We start from the raw sequence: 14,469 nt of genomic DNA, 5'->3' as shown, positions 1-14,469 counted from the left end.
TGCTCCGGTTCTTTCAATTCTGTGGGTGCTTCAAACAGTTTTGTCTTTTCCATATTATTATATCTCCTGATTCAATAATTTTATATGAGGAAGTAGTAACCGAATCACTTAGTGCTGTTACTTTTAAATTTTCTATTGAAGTTGATTCTAAAAAATACTCTAATTAAATCAGTGATCGATTTCTTGATTTCCCGGTAAACCTAATTAAAAATCAATTCATAGAATAAAGTTTACAATGTTCTTATTTCAAAATATGGAAACAAAAGTCATAAAGTTTCTGCATACCAGGAGCTTCCTGCAACCAGAAACGCAACACTATAATAAACGCTTCCCAACTCTTCCTACCATTGACTATGCCAAATCTCTTGACATTGTACCAATTTCTGTTCTGCTCCATCTCAGATCCTTCCCTGCCTCTTTCAACTTCTCAAAATCCACAACCAAACCAAAAGCTCTGTCCTGTAGAAATCAAGTGATGTCTCTCCGAAATTTCAATCCTCTAGAACAGAAAAGTCTATGCAGAGTTGTGGGGTTTATCTCCAGTGTGATTGGACTTATCTGTTATGCGTTTAGTTCCTCTTTCAACCATCTATTTGGAGAGTGGAACTTCTTGAAGATCATCCTTTACACCATGGTAAGCTTCTCTATCAGCGGTATCATGTTATTTCTGAAGAAATGGAAACGTTCCGGTCGTTTCTCGCCGAAAGTTCACGCGGGTGTTCTGGTTTTGTTGCTCACTTCTTTCTACTCTTTCGTGTATGATAAATCTGTGAATGGAAAACCAAACGGATTAAGTTTGATTTCGTGTGGAGCCTTTGCTTTGATGTCTTTGTGTCTTTCAAGGCAGATCGACCTAGGGTTTGAAGCAGATCTCCTCAATTTCTTCCTTGGAAGTCTAACTGTTCAACTCATGGAGATCAATTTGATGCTCTTTATTGTCGCAGCGATCTTGTGCTATTGTTTCATGATTCTTCGTTCTAAAGAGTCTGAGTCTGAGATTGGAACAGTACCAATGGAAGACCACGTGACCATAGAACTTGGTACTGCATATGGTGGAGAAAGAGGAGCCGATGACCAACAAATTCCGTTATTGAGAATGGTAGGAGAAGGGTACAACTGGAAAAAATGTGAAGATAAAACAGGGAAAGGGAATGAAAATCAAGTAAGTTACTATAAATGCACACACCCCAATTGTTATGTGAATAAAAAAGTTGTTAGAACTATAGATGGGAAAATTGTTGAGATACATTACCAGGGTAACCATGCACATTGCAAGCGTCTGAATAACATGAAGAGGAACTCTTCATCTGAATATTTATACTCACTGCTAACTTCAGACTCTGTCACCACTGAATCATTTGCCTCCCAGAGCAACCAACAATTGGATTATGATGTGCACTTCAGGAGAACTCATCAGTATCCACATGAAATATAATTTGAGTATCGAAATTTTGACATCTCTAATAATGTTGCTTCATAATACAACTGGGTGACATCACAGTTTTAATATTAAAGAAAGAGTGTGTGGGTCTAACTTGCTGAGTTGAAAAAATTGACAAATTATAGCATTTGGAAGGTGCGTTTCTGAAAGGGTTTTGGAGTGCATTCGTGAAAGGGTTTGTGGAAGCAATAGAGTTTTTTCTTCCATTGATCGGTGCGTTTGAAAGGTAGGATTGTGGATTGCGAAGGGACAACGTTTGCGTTTGAGGTTCTTCATTGCAAAAGAACAAGTTGGAATTTGTGTGCATTTTGGATTGGGAGGGTCTCAATTGGTGGGGTTTTGGAGTGCAGCGGTTTAAGGTTTTGGATTGGGCGCTAAACAATTGTACGATGGTTATTAAAGGGAGAAGGAAGCTTCATAGAGGTGCGTTGGCATTAGGGTTTTCGTTGAAGAGTGCAATTTCGAATCAGGTATGTATTTTGGTTCGTTTGGTACGAGGTTATTTGTTTGATTGTTTTGCTTTTGGTTTGATTTTCGTTGTGTAGCGTTGAGTGTAGTGTAATTGCGTTTGATTGTTTATTGTTGTGGTTTTTGAGTTTTGAATTTTTAATTGATTTGGATTTCATTGTTTACTATTTTTTGCTCTACAATTTTGGGACTGATTTTGAATTTTGTGTGTTATGAGTTCCTGGTGATAGAATTTAATGTGAATGTTTGCAATGTGATCTATCTAGCTAAGTGACGGCCCCTTCGTTTTTATGTGGTCACCTCTGAAGGAGTTTTTGTACTGTGATTTTGTCTAACAATTTTGTTCCCAAAATAAAGCTTGTAGCCTTGTACAATTTAAATTACTAAAAAAAGCACTTTCAGCCTTTAAGTTTGGAAATTTTTATATCAATTTTCTAAAGAATATTAGTTAAAGAAAGTTTTTATCATTATGAAGAAGTATTGTAATGATTGTTAATCACAAATAAGTAAAATTGTTAGTAACCATCCTTGTCATACTGTTCAGTCATAGGGTTTGATTAGATAAAAATCATGAAAATGTGCAGATTGTTGGATATATTGAAAAAAAACAAAGAAGTTCTTGGAATTATAAATTTAGAGGAATAGAAAAGCAAATATTGCAAGAATAATGGACCAAAGAAGGATAAGTGGCAAATAAAATAGTGGTTGTAGGTCAGCTGACATAGATTTGGTATAAAACCCTGTAAGTTGAACATGTATGTACCATTTGTGTAGTTTAACTGAAAAGGGTCAATATCACTAAATTTATGGCATTGAAAAAATGAATTTAAAAAAAAACTTGATATGCAAAATGCAATTTCGTTTGTTTGTTTGATGTTATGGTTTTTGAGTTTTGAAGTTTGAATGGATTGGGTTTTCATTGTTTTTTGTTGTGCAATTGTGGGACTGATTTTGGAGTTTCTGTGTGTCCAGAAGGTTAGGGACTGAGTTAGTGGTGATAAAATTGAATGTGAATGTTAATTCCTGAATTAGTGACATTGTCATGGGAAAGTGGAGACCCCTTTGTTTTTATATGGTGTCCTATGAAACACTTTTTGCATTGTCACGTTGTCTTACCACTGTTATGTTTGCATGTGTTGTTTTGGTGTTGTGAGGGTTGAAAAGGTAGTGCAATGAGGTGATTGAAGGTTAGAGAATTGATCATTGTAAGAATAGGTTCAAATGTGATTTATGTAGGTATTTATGCACTATCTTGTAACCTTCGAAGTTAATGTTTGCTTTTGGTTTTATGAGGGTTGAGATGGGCAAAGAGGTTGGGGAAGGGGTCAGGTATCTAGGAATAGGTGGTGACCTGCCACCACGTTTATGCATAGTTAAAATTCGTGTGCTTTACTAATTTCTTGCATGTATTTTGGTAGGGTAGTATTTATTTTGGTTTTTGTAGAATTGAATTTTGGTGTTCATGGTTTTCAATTGATTAAATAATTACTTGTTCAGGATATAATGTCAATTAACGGATGCTCAAATGAGGAGGTTCTTGCGATTGATCATCATCCCAAGACTCAAGCTAAGGTTTGATTGAAATGATGATTTGTTATATTTATTTTTTGATAATTTTATATATTATAGTGTATTTCTATTTGATTTGATATACAGGTGTTTAAGCATATGACATTTTGGTTGATAATTTGTGTTCAGCTTCAAAATGGATGACCTAGGAAAGTATGTCGTCTATCCATTTGGATGGTTGTGTATATCTGTTGCAGGTAATATAAAACATTTTTCTTATTGCTAAATGTTTGTAATAATTGTGCATGTGTTTGGTGTTTGACTTTGTAATAAATGAATTTTTTGTATTCATTCTTCAGATATTGGCGATGGAGCATTTGTTCTCTTATAAGCGTCAAATACCTAGGAGTGGAAATAAATATCCTCATATCATGCATTTGATAGATGTTATAGTTGGTGACAATGAACTTCGATTGGTCTGTGTAAGAATATGGTATGTCATTTTTATTGGAATTTGTATTACATTAATGTTGTTCTGAATGTAGATAATTAAGTTTGGAATTATATATGTCAACGAACAGGTTATTGTTGAGTTATGTGCTTCCAATGAAGAACTTTGCAGTGAATTTGTTCAAGAAGTTTTTCACCAAATTGGTTGTGGAATTAGGAAGAAGAAAGCAACAAAGGATGAAGTTCGTGCAATGACAGTGAAAGTTGTTGAACTGATGCGCAAATCTGAGGAAAATGAAGTATTAATCATGAGTATGGAGAAAGAGATCAACGACATACTTGAGTTAATTGCAAGCAGAAGTTCTGTTCTATTCCTGAAGTTCGGTCATAAGTAATTGAAGTTGAACCTTTTTCAGTGGATTGCACATACTTCAGAAAGCTAGAAAGTAGTCATGAAGATGTAGATGAAGAGAAAGACTTACATGGAGATGAAGACCAGCCAAATGAAGAAGTCAACATGTTTCCTAAAATGAACCGTGAACCCAGGAAACGTTTCAAGACTGTTGTTTTGAAAATACCTTGGACAACATATTCAAAGGAAGCCAAAAAAACCCAAAAATTGATGCTTAAGTACTTCATTAATCGATACGTTTTACTTTGTTATTAGTGCAGTAAACCCAAAAACTGATTCTTAAGTACTTCATTAATTGAAGTTTGACCTCTTTCAGTGGATTGCACATACTTCATAAAGCCAGAAAGTATTCATGAAAATGTAGATGAAGAGAAAGACTTACATGGAGATGAAGACCAGCCAAATCAAGAAGTCAACATGTTTTCTAAAATGAACCGTGAACCCAGGAAATGTTTCAACACTGTTGTTTTGAAAACACCTTGGACAACATATTCAAGGAAGAAGCCAAAAAACTCAAAAACTAATGCTTAAGTACTTCATTAATCGATATGTTTTACTTTATTATTAGTGTCAAGGTCTATCCTATAGAGGGTCGATGTCTATTCTATATAAGTCTATTCTATAAAAATACTCCAATTAGGTCATAATTAATTTTTAAATTTTACATAAACTGATTAAAAATCAACTTATAAAATAAATCTTATTCAAATATTCTTATTTCTTATTTCTAATTACTAATCTCAAATAAAAGTCATAAATTTTGCACCTACCCAGGACCTTCTTCCAACTTCATGCAACTTGTTGCAACGCTATAATAAACGATTCCCAAGTCTTCCTACCATTGACTATGCCAACTCTCTTGACATTGTACCAATTTCTGTTCTGCTCCATCTCAGATCCTTCCCTTCCTCTTTCAACTTCTCAAAATCCACAACCAAACCAAAAGCTCTGTCCTGTAGAAATCAAGTGATGTCTCTCCGAAATTTCAATCCTCTAGAACAGAAAAGTCTATGCAGAGTTGTGGGGTTTATCTCCAGTGTGATTGGACTTATCTGTTATGCGTTTAGTTCCTCTTTCAACCATCTATTTGGAGAGTGGAACTTCTTGAAGATCATCCTTTACACCATGGTAAGCTTCTCTATCAGCAGCATCGTGTTATTTCTGAAGAAATGGAAACGTTCCAGGTGTTTCTCGCTGAAAGTTCACGCGGGTGTTCTGGTTTTGTTGCTCACTTCTTTCTACTCTTTCGTATCTGATAAATCTGCGAATGGAAAACCAAACGGATTAAGTTTGATTTCGTGTGGAGCCTTTGCTTTGATGTCTTTGTGTCTTTCAAGGCAGATCAACCTGGGGTTTGGAGCAGATCTCCTCAATTTCTTCCTTGGATGCTTAACTGTTCAACTTATGGAGATCAATTTGATGCTCTTTATTGTTGCAGCCATCTTGTGCTATTGTTTCATGATTCTTCGTTCTAAAGAGTCTGAGTCAGAGATTGAAACAGTACCAATGGAAGACCACGTAACCATAGAACTTGGTACTGCAGATGGTGGAGAAAGAGAAGCCGATGACAACAATGGCTTCGGCTACCAACAAATTCCATTGTTAAGAATGGAAGGAGATGGGTACAATTGGAAAAAATATGAAGATAAAGTTGGGAAAGGAAATGAAAATCGAGTAAGTTACTATAGATGCACACACCCCAATTGTTATGCGAAGAAAAAAGTTGATAGAACTATAGATGGGAAAATTGTTGAGATACATTACCAGGGTAACCATGCACACCCCAAGCCTCTGAATAACATGAAGAGGAACTCTTCATCTGAATATTTATATTCACTGCTAACTTCAGACTCTGACACCACAGACTTGCCAGATCAATCATTTGCCTCCCAGAGCAACGAACAACTGGATTATGATGTGCAGTTCTGGAGAACTCATCAGTATCCACATGATATATAATTTAGCACTCTGCTTCTAGATGTTATCACTCTTCTAATAAACTTAAATATGGACAGATATTAACTAGGTATTTCTGATTTTTTAATGTACTTAGATTTGCATCTACTTGTACACAATGAAATATTCTTATTTTTAGTCGATGTAGGATCTTCAACACACTCCCTCACGTCGAGAGAGAGTGACAGCTCGTGCGTGTGACAACATATTATAAGTGGCATAATAGGCCCAACAAACACTCGTATGATAGACTTTAAATGGTTCTAATATCAAATTACAAAGAGGACTTTGAGCCTAACTCAACTCCATAAAACCGGCTCATGGGATGAGGTTTTCATCCACTTATATATAATGAAATATTTTTATCTCTAGTCGATATAGGATCTCCAACAAAACATAAAACAATTCATCCTCATCTATTCTTCTTTCTTTAAATGCTACTTTATTTATATGATTTCATATACTTTAATTAGTTATTATCCACCTTCCTTTCTAAAACCAGATTTTGTTAATAATTTATATCATTAAAAAAATAATTAAATAATAACTAATTTATTATAGTGATTAAGTTAAATACTATTTTATAAATTAAAAAATTATTGATATCTTAAAATAGTTTTTATTATTAATACAGATTTATAAAGTAATTTAAACAACACTTCTTGGGTTTCGAACAAATTGGTCTTGATTGAAAAAGTAATCACGTGACCCGAAAATAGTATGGATTACTGCACTGTGGTCCTCCTGGACTCAGAGAAACAATGTGGTCTTTTAACAACTCTAAACCAGATGGCGTTGAAGTGTTTATGATGATTCAGATTAAAATGTGAACATAGATAACAAATAAGTATTCTAAGACTTTTTTTTTCTCTTACTCTGATTTGGTGCTTGTGTCCATAGTAATGTGTCTGAAATCTTTTTTGTTGATTTACCTATGTTAAATACCTTGTAGTCCAATATAACTATGGGATTCACTTTTATGAGGCTCCCTAGCTTAGATTTCTGTCATATTTGCAGGTGTATCTGAAAAAGAGCATCAACTGTGACTATAATAATAGTTTCTTTGGCTCTCAATGCTTCTGCTATGGCATGTGATATAATGGCCTCATTTAATACAGAGTACAACAGTAAAGTTTTGTGCCTAAGATTGAAAATTGGATTCAATCAATAATATACACATATGCTCACTTCTTACAAATATTATATAACAATGAAACTAAGTTCATATTGAAAATAAAGACAAGAGTTGTAATATAAGAAGAAAATTGTGATGTAGTTCTCAGTATTATTTGAAGAATAAGGGCAAAGTTACTCTTATAAGAGAGTCTGCAAGATAATAGTAAGAAGCTTCTGTTAAATGAATACTGTCCCAGAATACATACTTTGAGTGATTACTGCATAGAGGTGTAAATGCATTACATATCTCAATCACTTCAAAGTAACCGGATCCACAACACCCTCTGTCTGTTACCTCCATACCTATTTCATAAATTTTCACATATCTTCAAAATAAATATAAGAACATGATAACTTTCTATGAGATGAAGTTGATTAATTGATAATGAAGTGAGAGTTTTCATAGAGTACATATATTAAATCTCATCCCAGAAAAACTAACTATTCTTTTTTGCAGACAATATGTTATTTAAGAGATGAAAACAGTGTCTATTGCTAAAACAACATACTATAAGTATTGAATATGAATTACCATAATGTTGAGGATTAGTAATAAGGTTGAGTAGTGGGTGATAGATATCTCCATATACAATTTTGCTTTGAGGGAGTGTAGCTTGTAACTGGGACAATCTCTGTGTCAATTTCCTATTATATTTCTCACTGTCAGCATTTTCATCCTCCAAACACTGCCTATCAATTTTGAATTTTAGGAACAGTTGAAAAGGCAGGCAACCAAGGGGAGGAAGCCCACCCACACCAATGTTCCTGCATCCTTGGTCATATAGTTCCTGCAACATCACACACAAGATAGATAATTATTAATTATTAGGACTATTCTTGAATTAATGGGTTTTTATTTTGTTGAATTTGATAAGAAAACCTTTGTCTTTGTAAGGTTAGTTTCTACCACCTCAATTACAAAGTTCTCATAAGTCTGTTTTTCAGCACTAAATGGTTGGGAAAAGTTTTGTTTACTATTTTGCAGAAAAGAAGAAAAAGGTAATACACTATGTACTCACAATAAAACTTCATTCCTATATATATATTCAGTAGGCAGGGTCACATGAATAACAGAAGAGGAAAACACAAGAGAGTTTTAAGTATAACAAATTAATAGGTAATCAGTTATCTAATACAAATTTAAATGGCCATTAACTTACAGATTGTAAGTAAATTTTATGAAAATTTAAGTTGCATAAATAACATGAAAACTTTTATTTAAAAAAAATTAATAGGTAATCGGCTAATTGGTGTGAAAGTGTGAAAGTTGGTGGTAAAGGAACTTCAAATACATTTTTTTATTTGGTTTAATTTTTTTGGACTAATAGTTATTTGGATAATGTAGATTCCACTACAAGAAAATTATGAAATATAAATCAATTTTTAAATATAAAAAATAATTAGTTGTTATACTGACTAAATTAGATAAAATTTTAGAAACTAAATAAATTTTTTTTTTCTAAATTAGTTTCTATTATTATTAAATGGTTTCTAAATTGGTATCTAATTAACAACCAAGGTTTTTCTACCAAATTTAGCAAATATTAGTTAATTAGATATCAATCTAGAAATCATTTAACAATAATAGAAAATAATTTAAAAATCAAATTTTTTTTTTTGGTTTCTAAAATGGTTTTTAATTTAGTTATTATAACAACTAATTATTTTTAATCTCTAAAATTAGTTTCTATTTATTTATTTTTTGTAGTGGTCATATTGAGGTATATGTATTTGGATCAATTTTTTTTATAAACTATTATTAGTAGTTTTCTGGTAAAAGATTGAAATATTCTTAAATACTCTTATTTATTCATATTTTATTATCGATAAAAAAATAAAGTTTTCATAAATGTGTCAATTGATATCCAAATAAAATCAAGGAAAAATTTAATTTGATGTAAACTTATAACCTATATAAAACGGTTGTTTTTGCAAAATTATATTAGAATATCTTTAGTTTATCTTTGTTTTAATTATATTTACATTTTAAAAGTATTATTTTATATTATACAAAACACATATGAGTAGATTTAATTTGAATATAAATTTAAAAAATATTTACTAATAATAAAAACTTCTTAATCCAATATTTTTTTATTTTTACAATAATATATAATTTAGTTAATATAATAATTTATTTTATTTTTTTTAAATTAATTTTTATTTAATGATTTTTTAGTAATATTTCCTTTTTATTTGTGAAATAGTATAGTTATCATTCAAATTATATAGAAATACACTTTTAATTACCAGACAAATAAGAAATGGTTCAAAGATACTTCTCTTTGTTATTAAAGATAAAATAAGAAAATAAGAAGTGAAATGGTTCAAAGATATTTGTATACATGTTAGTTTGACAGTTATTTTAAATCTTTAAAGAGAATAAGGATTAAGTTATTTTTAGAGTAAACCTAAGAATTATAATTTATTTTATATTATTTTTTAACTTTTTTAATCTAATGATTTTTAATGAATGGAGCGCTCTTAACTATTAGATTAAAAGCAATAAAAAGATAAACAAAAAAAAACAAGAATATCTTTTCAAGAGTTCCTTTAGGAGAAATTTTATTAAATATTACAACTTTTTATAATCCTTATTTTAGCCAAGATAGGTGTTCTGAAAAATTATGAAACATTTTAATACAATGCTTATCTTACAAACCTAATATTGCTAAAAAATATTAAATAAAAATTAATTTTAGAAAAAAAAATATTATTATTATATTAATTAAATTAGATACTATTTTATAAATTAAAAAAATTTATCAAAAATATTTTTTATTATTAATAAATAGTTTCTAACTAAATACCAATTTAAAAATTATTTATGAATAATATAAATTATTTTAAATATCAATAATTCTTTTAATATTAAAATAATATTTAATTTAATCCAAATAATTAATTATTTGTTGTCTTTAAAAATATAATTTTGATTTAATAATTTAAAAAAAAGTGCTATAACAAATATATTTGATGACTAAATAATTAATAAACAAAATAAAAATAGAATATAGGAAGCTCTAATATTTTTACAAAATATAGTTGTTTATCTGAAATAAAAGTATAGAAAAACTATTAAAAAAATTAAATATATAAAGTTATATTTTTTTTTCTCTTATGATTTTCTCATTATCAACTTTACAATTAACCCTAACAAAATAACTTTAATTTACCTTAATGATGAGCTCAAGCTTATCAAGCAAATAATCTTGGTAAGCATCAATGGTGATGAACAGCACTCTTCTCGTGGGGAAGTCATGGAAATTCAAAATGAAATCATTACTACCCACAGAGATCAGAACAAGAGCGTCTCCAAGTCTTTGCATAGCTTCATCTTCTCCCACCATTTCCTTCAGCTTCACTGTGTAAGCTCTGAAATATTCAACTTGCTGCTCCATGGATAGAACATTCGTTAGAGATGGAGTGAATTCATCAATACCAGATTGTCCCGAGGCAAAAGAAACTCCTGTTAGCAGTTCTTCATCACTGAGGTTTGGATTCAGAAAAGGAGGAACAGTGTCTTTGATATTCAAGGCAGATGCAAGAAAATCAGAAACCAGTTTTCCATTGCTGAATCTCCCTGTGGGCACATGCCCGGGGAAATCTATGCCATAAGGAAAATAATTAGCCTTGGAAATAGTTAGCAGGTAGTTGTTGTTACCTGAGTCAACTGTGGAATCTCCGAAAACAAGAAGGGATGAAAAGTTTGAAGATTCAACAACCCTAATGCAAACATACATTACCATGACAAGAAACATTGTTGATGACATTTCTGCTATATTTTAGAGTGATAACTCCTCACACAGAATACTAGGGTTTATATATATTGTGTTCTTGAGAAATGCAGTAAGAGGAAGTAGTGTGTTAATTAATGTCTACAGCTATATTGTCAGAAAATAAAGTATAGTTACGTTTCGTGGCACAGTGACAATGACCTCTTAGAGAACATACTTTATTGTTAAGTTAATTTGGTAGTTTTCAGTGTTCATCATAGCATTATTTTTTATTTAATAGATTTTACACAAATTATCTGATAAGAAAATATGTTAAGAAAAGTACTTATGTGAGTAATGTTGAGGTTCTTGAGATTTAATCTAGTAATGTACTCTATGATTGATTATAACAGTTCTTTCTTTAAATATTTTATGTACATCTTTAAATTCCAATAGTGAATAGTTGGTGAATGATGTAAAATATTATCAAAAAGAGAACAGTAAAAGAAAGAGAATGATGTACATCTTTATATATTTTGATAACTAATATATTTTTGTAATTATATATTTAAAATGTATATTTATTAATTGTATTTATATTTTTGTAGTCACTTAGTTAAATTACACATTGACTGACAAATGGGAATTGACAAAATGAAATTCTACACTTACAGTCTTAGATTTAACTACAAGTTAAATTAAATACATTTAAATTCGAAATCAAAATATTAAGATTGTCATAATAAACTTAAAATAATAATTTAATTAAAATATAGAATAAAAGATTTTAGTCATTAACTTTAGCATCTAAATAATTAGTAACTAATTGTTCCACTAAGAATCAAACTCTTTGATTGTGACTTGGTCCACTTGACTTACCCCATGGATACTTATGAAATCATGATAAATTCTCCCTAAATAGTTGTCCCATTATGAATTGAAACTAGTGACCCTAGTTCTGATATCAACTCTTTGATTATTGGCTTTAGAAAGGAGTTGAGTAAATCTTAGACTCTTTTCGTGAAAAATTAGACTAGATCGTCTAACACACGAGCAACACAAATAGCACAATCAGATTTTATATTAGTTAATCTTAACTCATAGACTATACTTAAGAGGTTTCACCAATCAAATAAATGATTACACAATTACACAAACCACTTTTGCTTACCATGAGTTTACAAATCACTCATGGTTATATCATCTTAACCTTCACATGAGATTAAGATCGCACAAAAAAAGAATAAGAACAAATATCAAAGAAAGAACAATTCCAACTCATTAGGACTACTTCGCGTTGTGAAGTTGTAAATAATTATAATAGTTTCACTCACCCATACAAAATTTTTAACATTATATGATCACTAGAAGATAGAAGAATCATAGCTAACATTGCAACATTTCTTTAACTAAGATTTGATTTTTGCTTGATCTTTATCATCAACTAAGAATCTTCTATAGTTTTCCTCCTTGATAAACGTTCTGACTAGAAACTTGTCATCAATATGCTTTTTTCATTTTTCTTCTAACTTTCTGACTTTTATTTATAGGAAAAAAATTAAAAACATTTTGCATCACTAGTGCAAAAAGAAGAAAATGATACGTTTTATTTAGTGCGGCTTTTGCGCTACCCGCTTTCGAAAAAAACGCGGTGGCATTTTTGAAATTATTTTGATTTACGAATGCGGTTATTTGAATAACCGCATTCGTAAATCAAAATTCTTTGATTTACGAATGCGGTTTTACCTTTAACCGCATTCGTAAATCTTTTTTACCCTAAATTTTGAAGCGCGCCACACACAATTTCAAACTTTATTTCTCGTCTTTGCCTTCGTTTCGCGTTCGCACTCTGAGTTCGTCTCCTTCTACTGCATCTGCATTCCATTTGTGCAATGTAAGTTTCTTGAACTCTCTTTTTTCCTCTTCATCTTCACAAATATATGCATAAATGTTTTTCGTTTTTCTTATATATGTTTTTTTCCTTGCATTGGTGGTCTCGAAGCACTCTTTCATTGTCTTCGTGGTTTCTTGTGGATTTTTTGGTTTGCTTCGTTGCTGCTTCCCTGTCCGTCGTCGCTTTTGCTGCCGCCATCGTTGTTCGCTCCCGTGACTCTTCATCAATCTTGGCTTCACACAAGATTGACGATGTTTTAAAATTTTTAATTTTTTTTTAATGATTCGGCATATACAAGTGCGGTTAAAGAAAATAACCGCACTTGTAAATGGTATTTATAAATGCGGCTTATTAGCCGCATTTATATTTCTTGATTTACAAGTGCGTGTTGATCAAATGCGGTTATAAAGCCGCATTTATAAATTCAAAACAACCGCATTTGTTTTATGTTTCTGCACTAGTGCATATATAACATTTAATCATTGTTAAATTCATTTTTCACTTAATATTGTTTTCATAAAAAAAATTATTTCAAAAGAATCATGCCTACTAAAATTATACATTATTATATATTAAAAAATTAAAAACTTAAAAATTGTATGAAATATACTATTTTTTAATTTGACAGAATAAAAAAAATTAAAACTGAAAATGTATATTTTATATACAAATTTACATTGAAACTGTATATGAAATATACGAAATTGTTTTTTTTTAAATCATAATTTAGGTTGACAAGGTTAAATAAATAGTATTTTAAATTGAGAATTTATCCATTTCTGAAAAAAAAAATCATTTTGAAAAATTCTTAAAAAATTACACTAGATTGAGAAAAAACCTCATAATCACTTTTTTTCTTTAGATAAAATGTCTGTGTAGTTGTTTGTGTGTGTCTAGAGTTGAATTGCTAAAGTCATTGCTGATGTTAGATTCTAAATTCAAAAGATCAAGATGTGAGAATGATACCAAAACAGCCATTTTATCTAAGCCAAAAAAAACTTAGAATTTTCCTGAATTTGATTGAGCTAAGTTTCCAAAGACAAATGGTTGAGAGAGAAACTGTTTTGGTCCACTGAAGAAAAGAAACCTGTTAAGTTCCATTTTTTATAAAGCCGAATTTGAGCCAAAAGTGCCTTTTTTTGTTAAACATTCAAAAACCAAAGTTTATGAAGAAAAAAAAAATAACAACAGTTAATGCGAGGTAGTTCTATGTACCAAAATGGAAATATGAATGTGGTTCTCTAGAACCAGAACAAAAATGAACATTATTGAATTTTTTTTTTCAATAAAGTTTAATATTATGTCATTTCAAGACCTAAACTTTGTCAACATCCAAAAGAAAAAATACTTATAATTAATTAAAGTAAATCAAATTCAAAACATAGATATGATATTAAGAAGTAAATTTTAAGTCTAACTTAATCTTATAATTCAGTTTAAAGTAAGG

At 30.5% G+C, this 14,469-nt stretch overlaps 3 protein-coding genes across 4 annotated transcripts; 2 read left to right on the top strand and 1 right to left on the bottom strand.

Moving 5' to 3' along the window:
- Positions 1-235: 235 nt before the first annotated feature.
- Positions 236-6,379, top strand: LOC137825821 (uncharacterized). 2 transcript variants are annotated; one of them, XM_068631610.1, is made up of 5 exons: positions 236-1,911; positions 3,407-3,481; positions 3,566-3,675; positions 3,778-3,911; positions 4,000-6,379. In XM_068631610.1, the coding sequence occupies exon 1, from the start codon at positions 236-238 to the stop codon at positions 1,433-1,435; it is 1,200 nt and encodes a 399-aa protein (XP_068487711.1). In that variant the 3' UTR covers positions 1,436-1,911; positions 3,407-3,481; positions 3,566-3,675; positions 3,778-3,911; positions 4,000-6,379. The 2 variants fall into 2 exon arrangements, with proteins under 2 accessions (XP_068487711.1, XP_068487712.1); XM_068631611.1 differs by having other exon boundaries at positions 3,608-3,675; positions 4,000-4,841.
- LOC137825822 (uncharacterized) lies at positions 5,250-6,379 on the top strand. The gene has a single exon (XM_068631612.1). The coding sequence runs from the start codon at positions 5,250-5,252 to the stop codon at positions 6,237-6,239; it is 990 nt and encodes a 329-aa protein (XP_068487713.1). The 3' UTR covers positions 6,240-6,379.
- A 1,137-nt stretch (positions 6,380-7,516) lies between these two features.
- Positions 7,517-11,210, bottom strand: LOC137826056 (GDSL esterase/lipase At2g24560-like). Its single transcript, XM_068631899.1, has 3 exons — positions 10,589-11,210; positions 7,945-8,200; positions 7,517-7,715 (listed from the first exon to the last, which is right to left on the bottom strand). The coding sequence occupies exons 1-3, from the start codon at positions 11,183-11,185 to the stop codon at positions 7,522-7,524; spliced, it is 1,047 nt and encodes a 348-aa protein (XP_068488000.1). The 5' UTR covers positions 11,186-11,210; the 3' UTR covers positions 7,517-7,521.
- Positions 11,211-14,469: the final 3,259 nt, after the last annotated feature.

The sequence above is a fragment of the Phaseolus vulgaris genome, chromosome 8 (genome assembly GCF_000499845.2).
Source record: "Phaseolus vulgaris cultivar G19833 chromosome 8, P. vulgaris v2.0, whole genome shotgun sequence".
In the NCBI taxonomy this organism is placed as follows: domain Eukaryota; kingdom Viridiplantae; phylum Streptophyta; class Magnoliopsida; order Fabales; family Fabaceae; genus Phaseolus; species Phaseolus vulgaris.
This window is presented reverse-complemented; position numbering and strand designations above follow the sequence as displayed.

Excerpts from the sequence above, each read along its gene's own strand:
- LOC137825821 (XM_068631610.1), top strand. The coding sequence starts at position 236 with ATGTTCTTATTTCAAAATATGGAAACAAAAGTCATAAAGTTTCTGCAT.
- LOC137825822 (XM_068631612.1), top strand. The coding sequence starts at position 5,250 with ATGTCTCTCCGAAATTTCAATCCTCTAGAACAGAAAAGTCTATGCAGA.
- LOC137826056 (XM_068631899.1), bottom strand. The coding sequence starts at position 11,185 with ATGTCATCAACAATGTTTCTTGTCATGGTAATGTATGTTTGCATTAGG. Across the intron at positions 8,201-10,588 it reads AGCTTGAGCTCATCATTAAG|GAACTATATGACCAAGGATG; the intron begins GTAAATTAAAGT and ends GTGATGTTGCAG. Across the intron at positions 7,716-7,944 it reads TACTAATCCTCAACATTATG|GTATGGAGGTAACAGACAGA; the intron begins GTAATTCATATT and ends TTTATGAAATAG.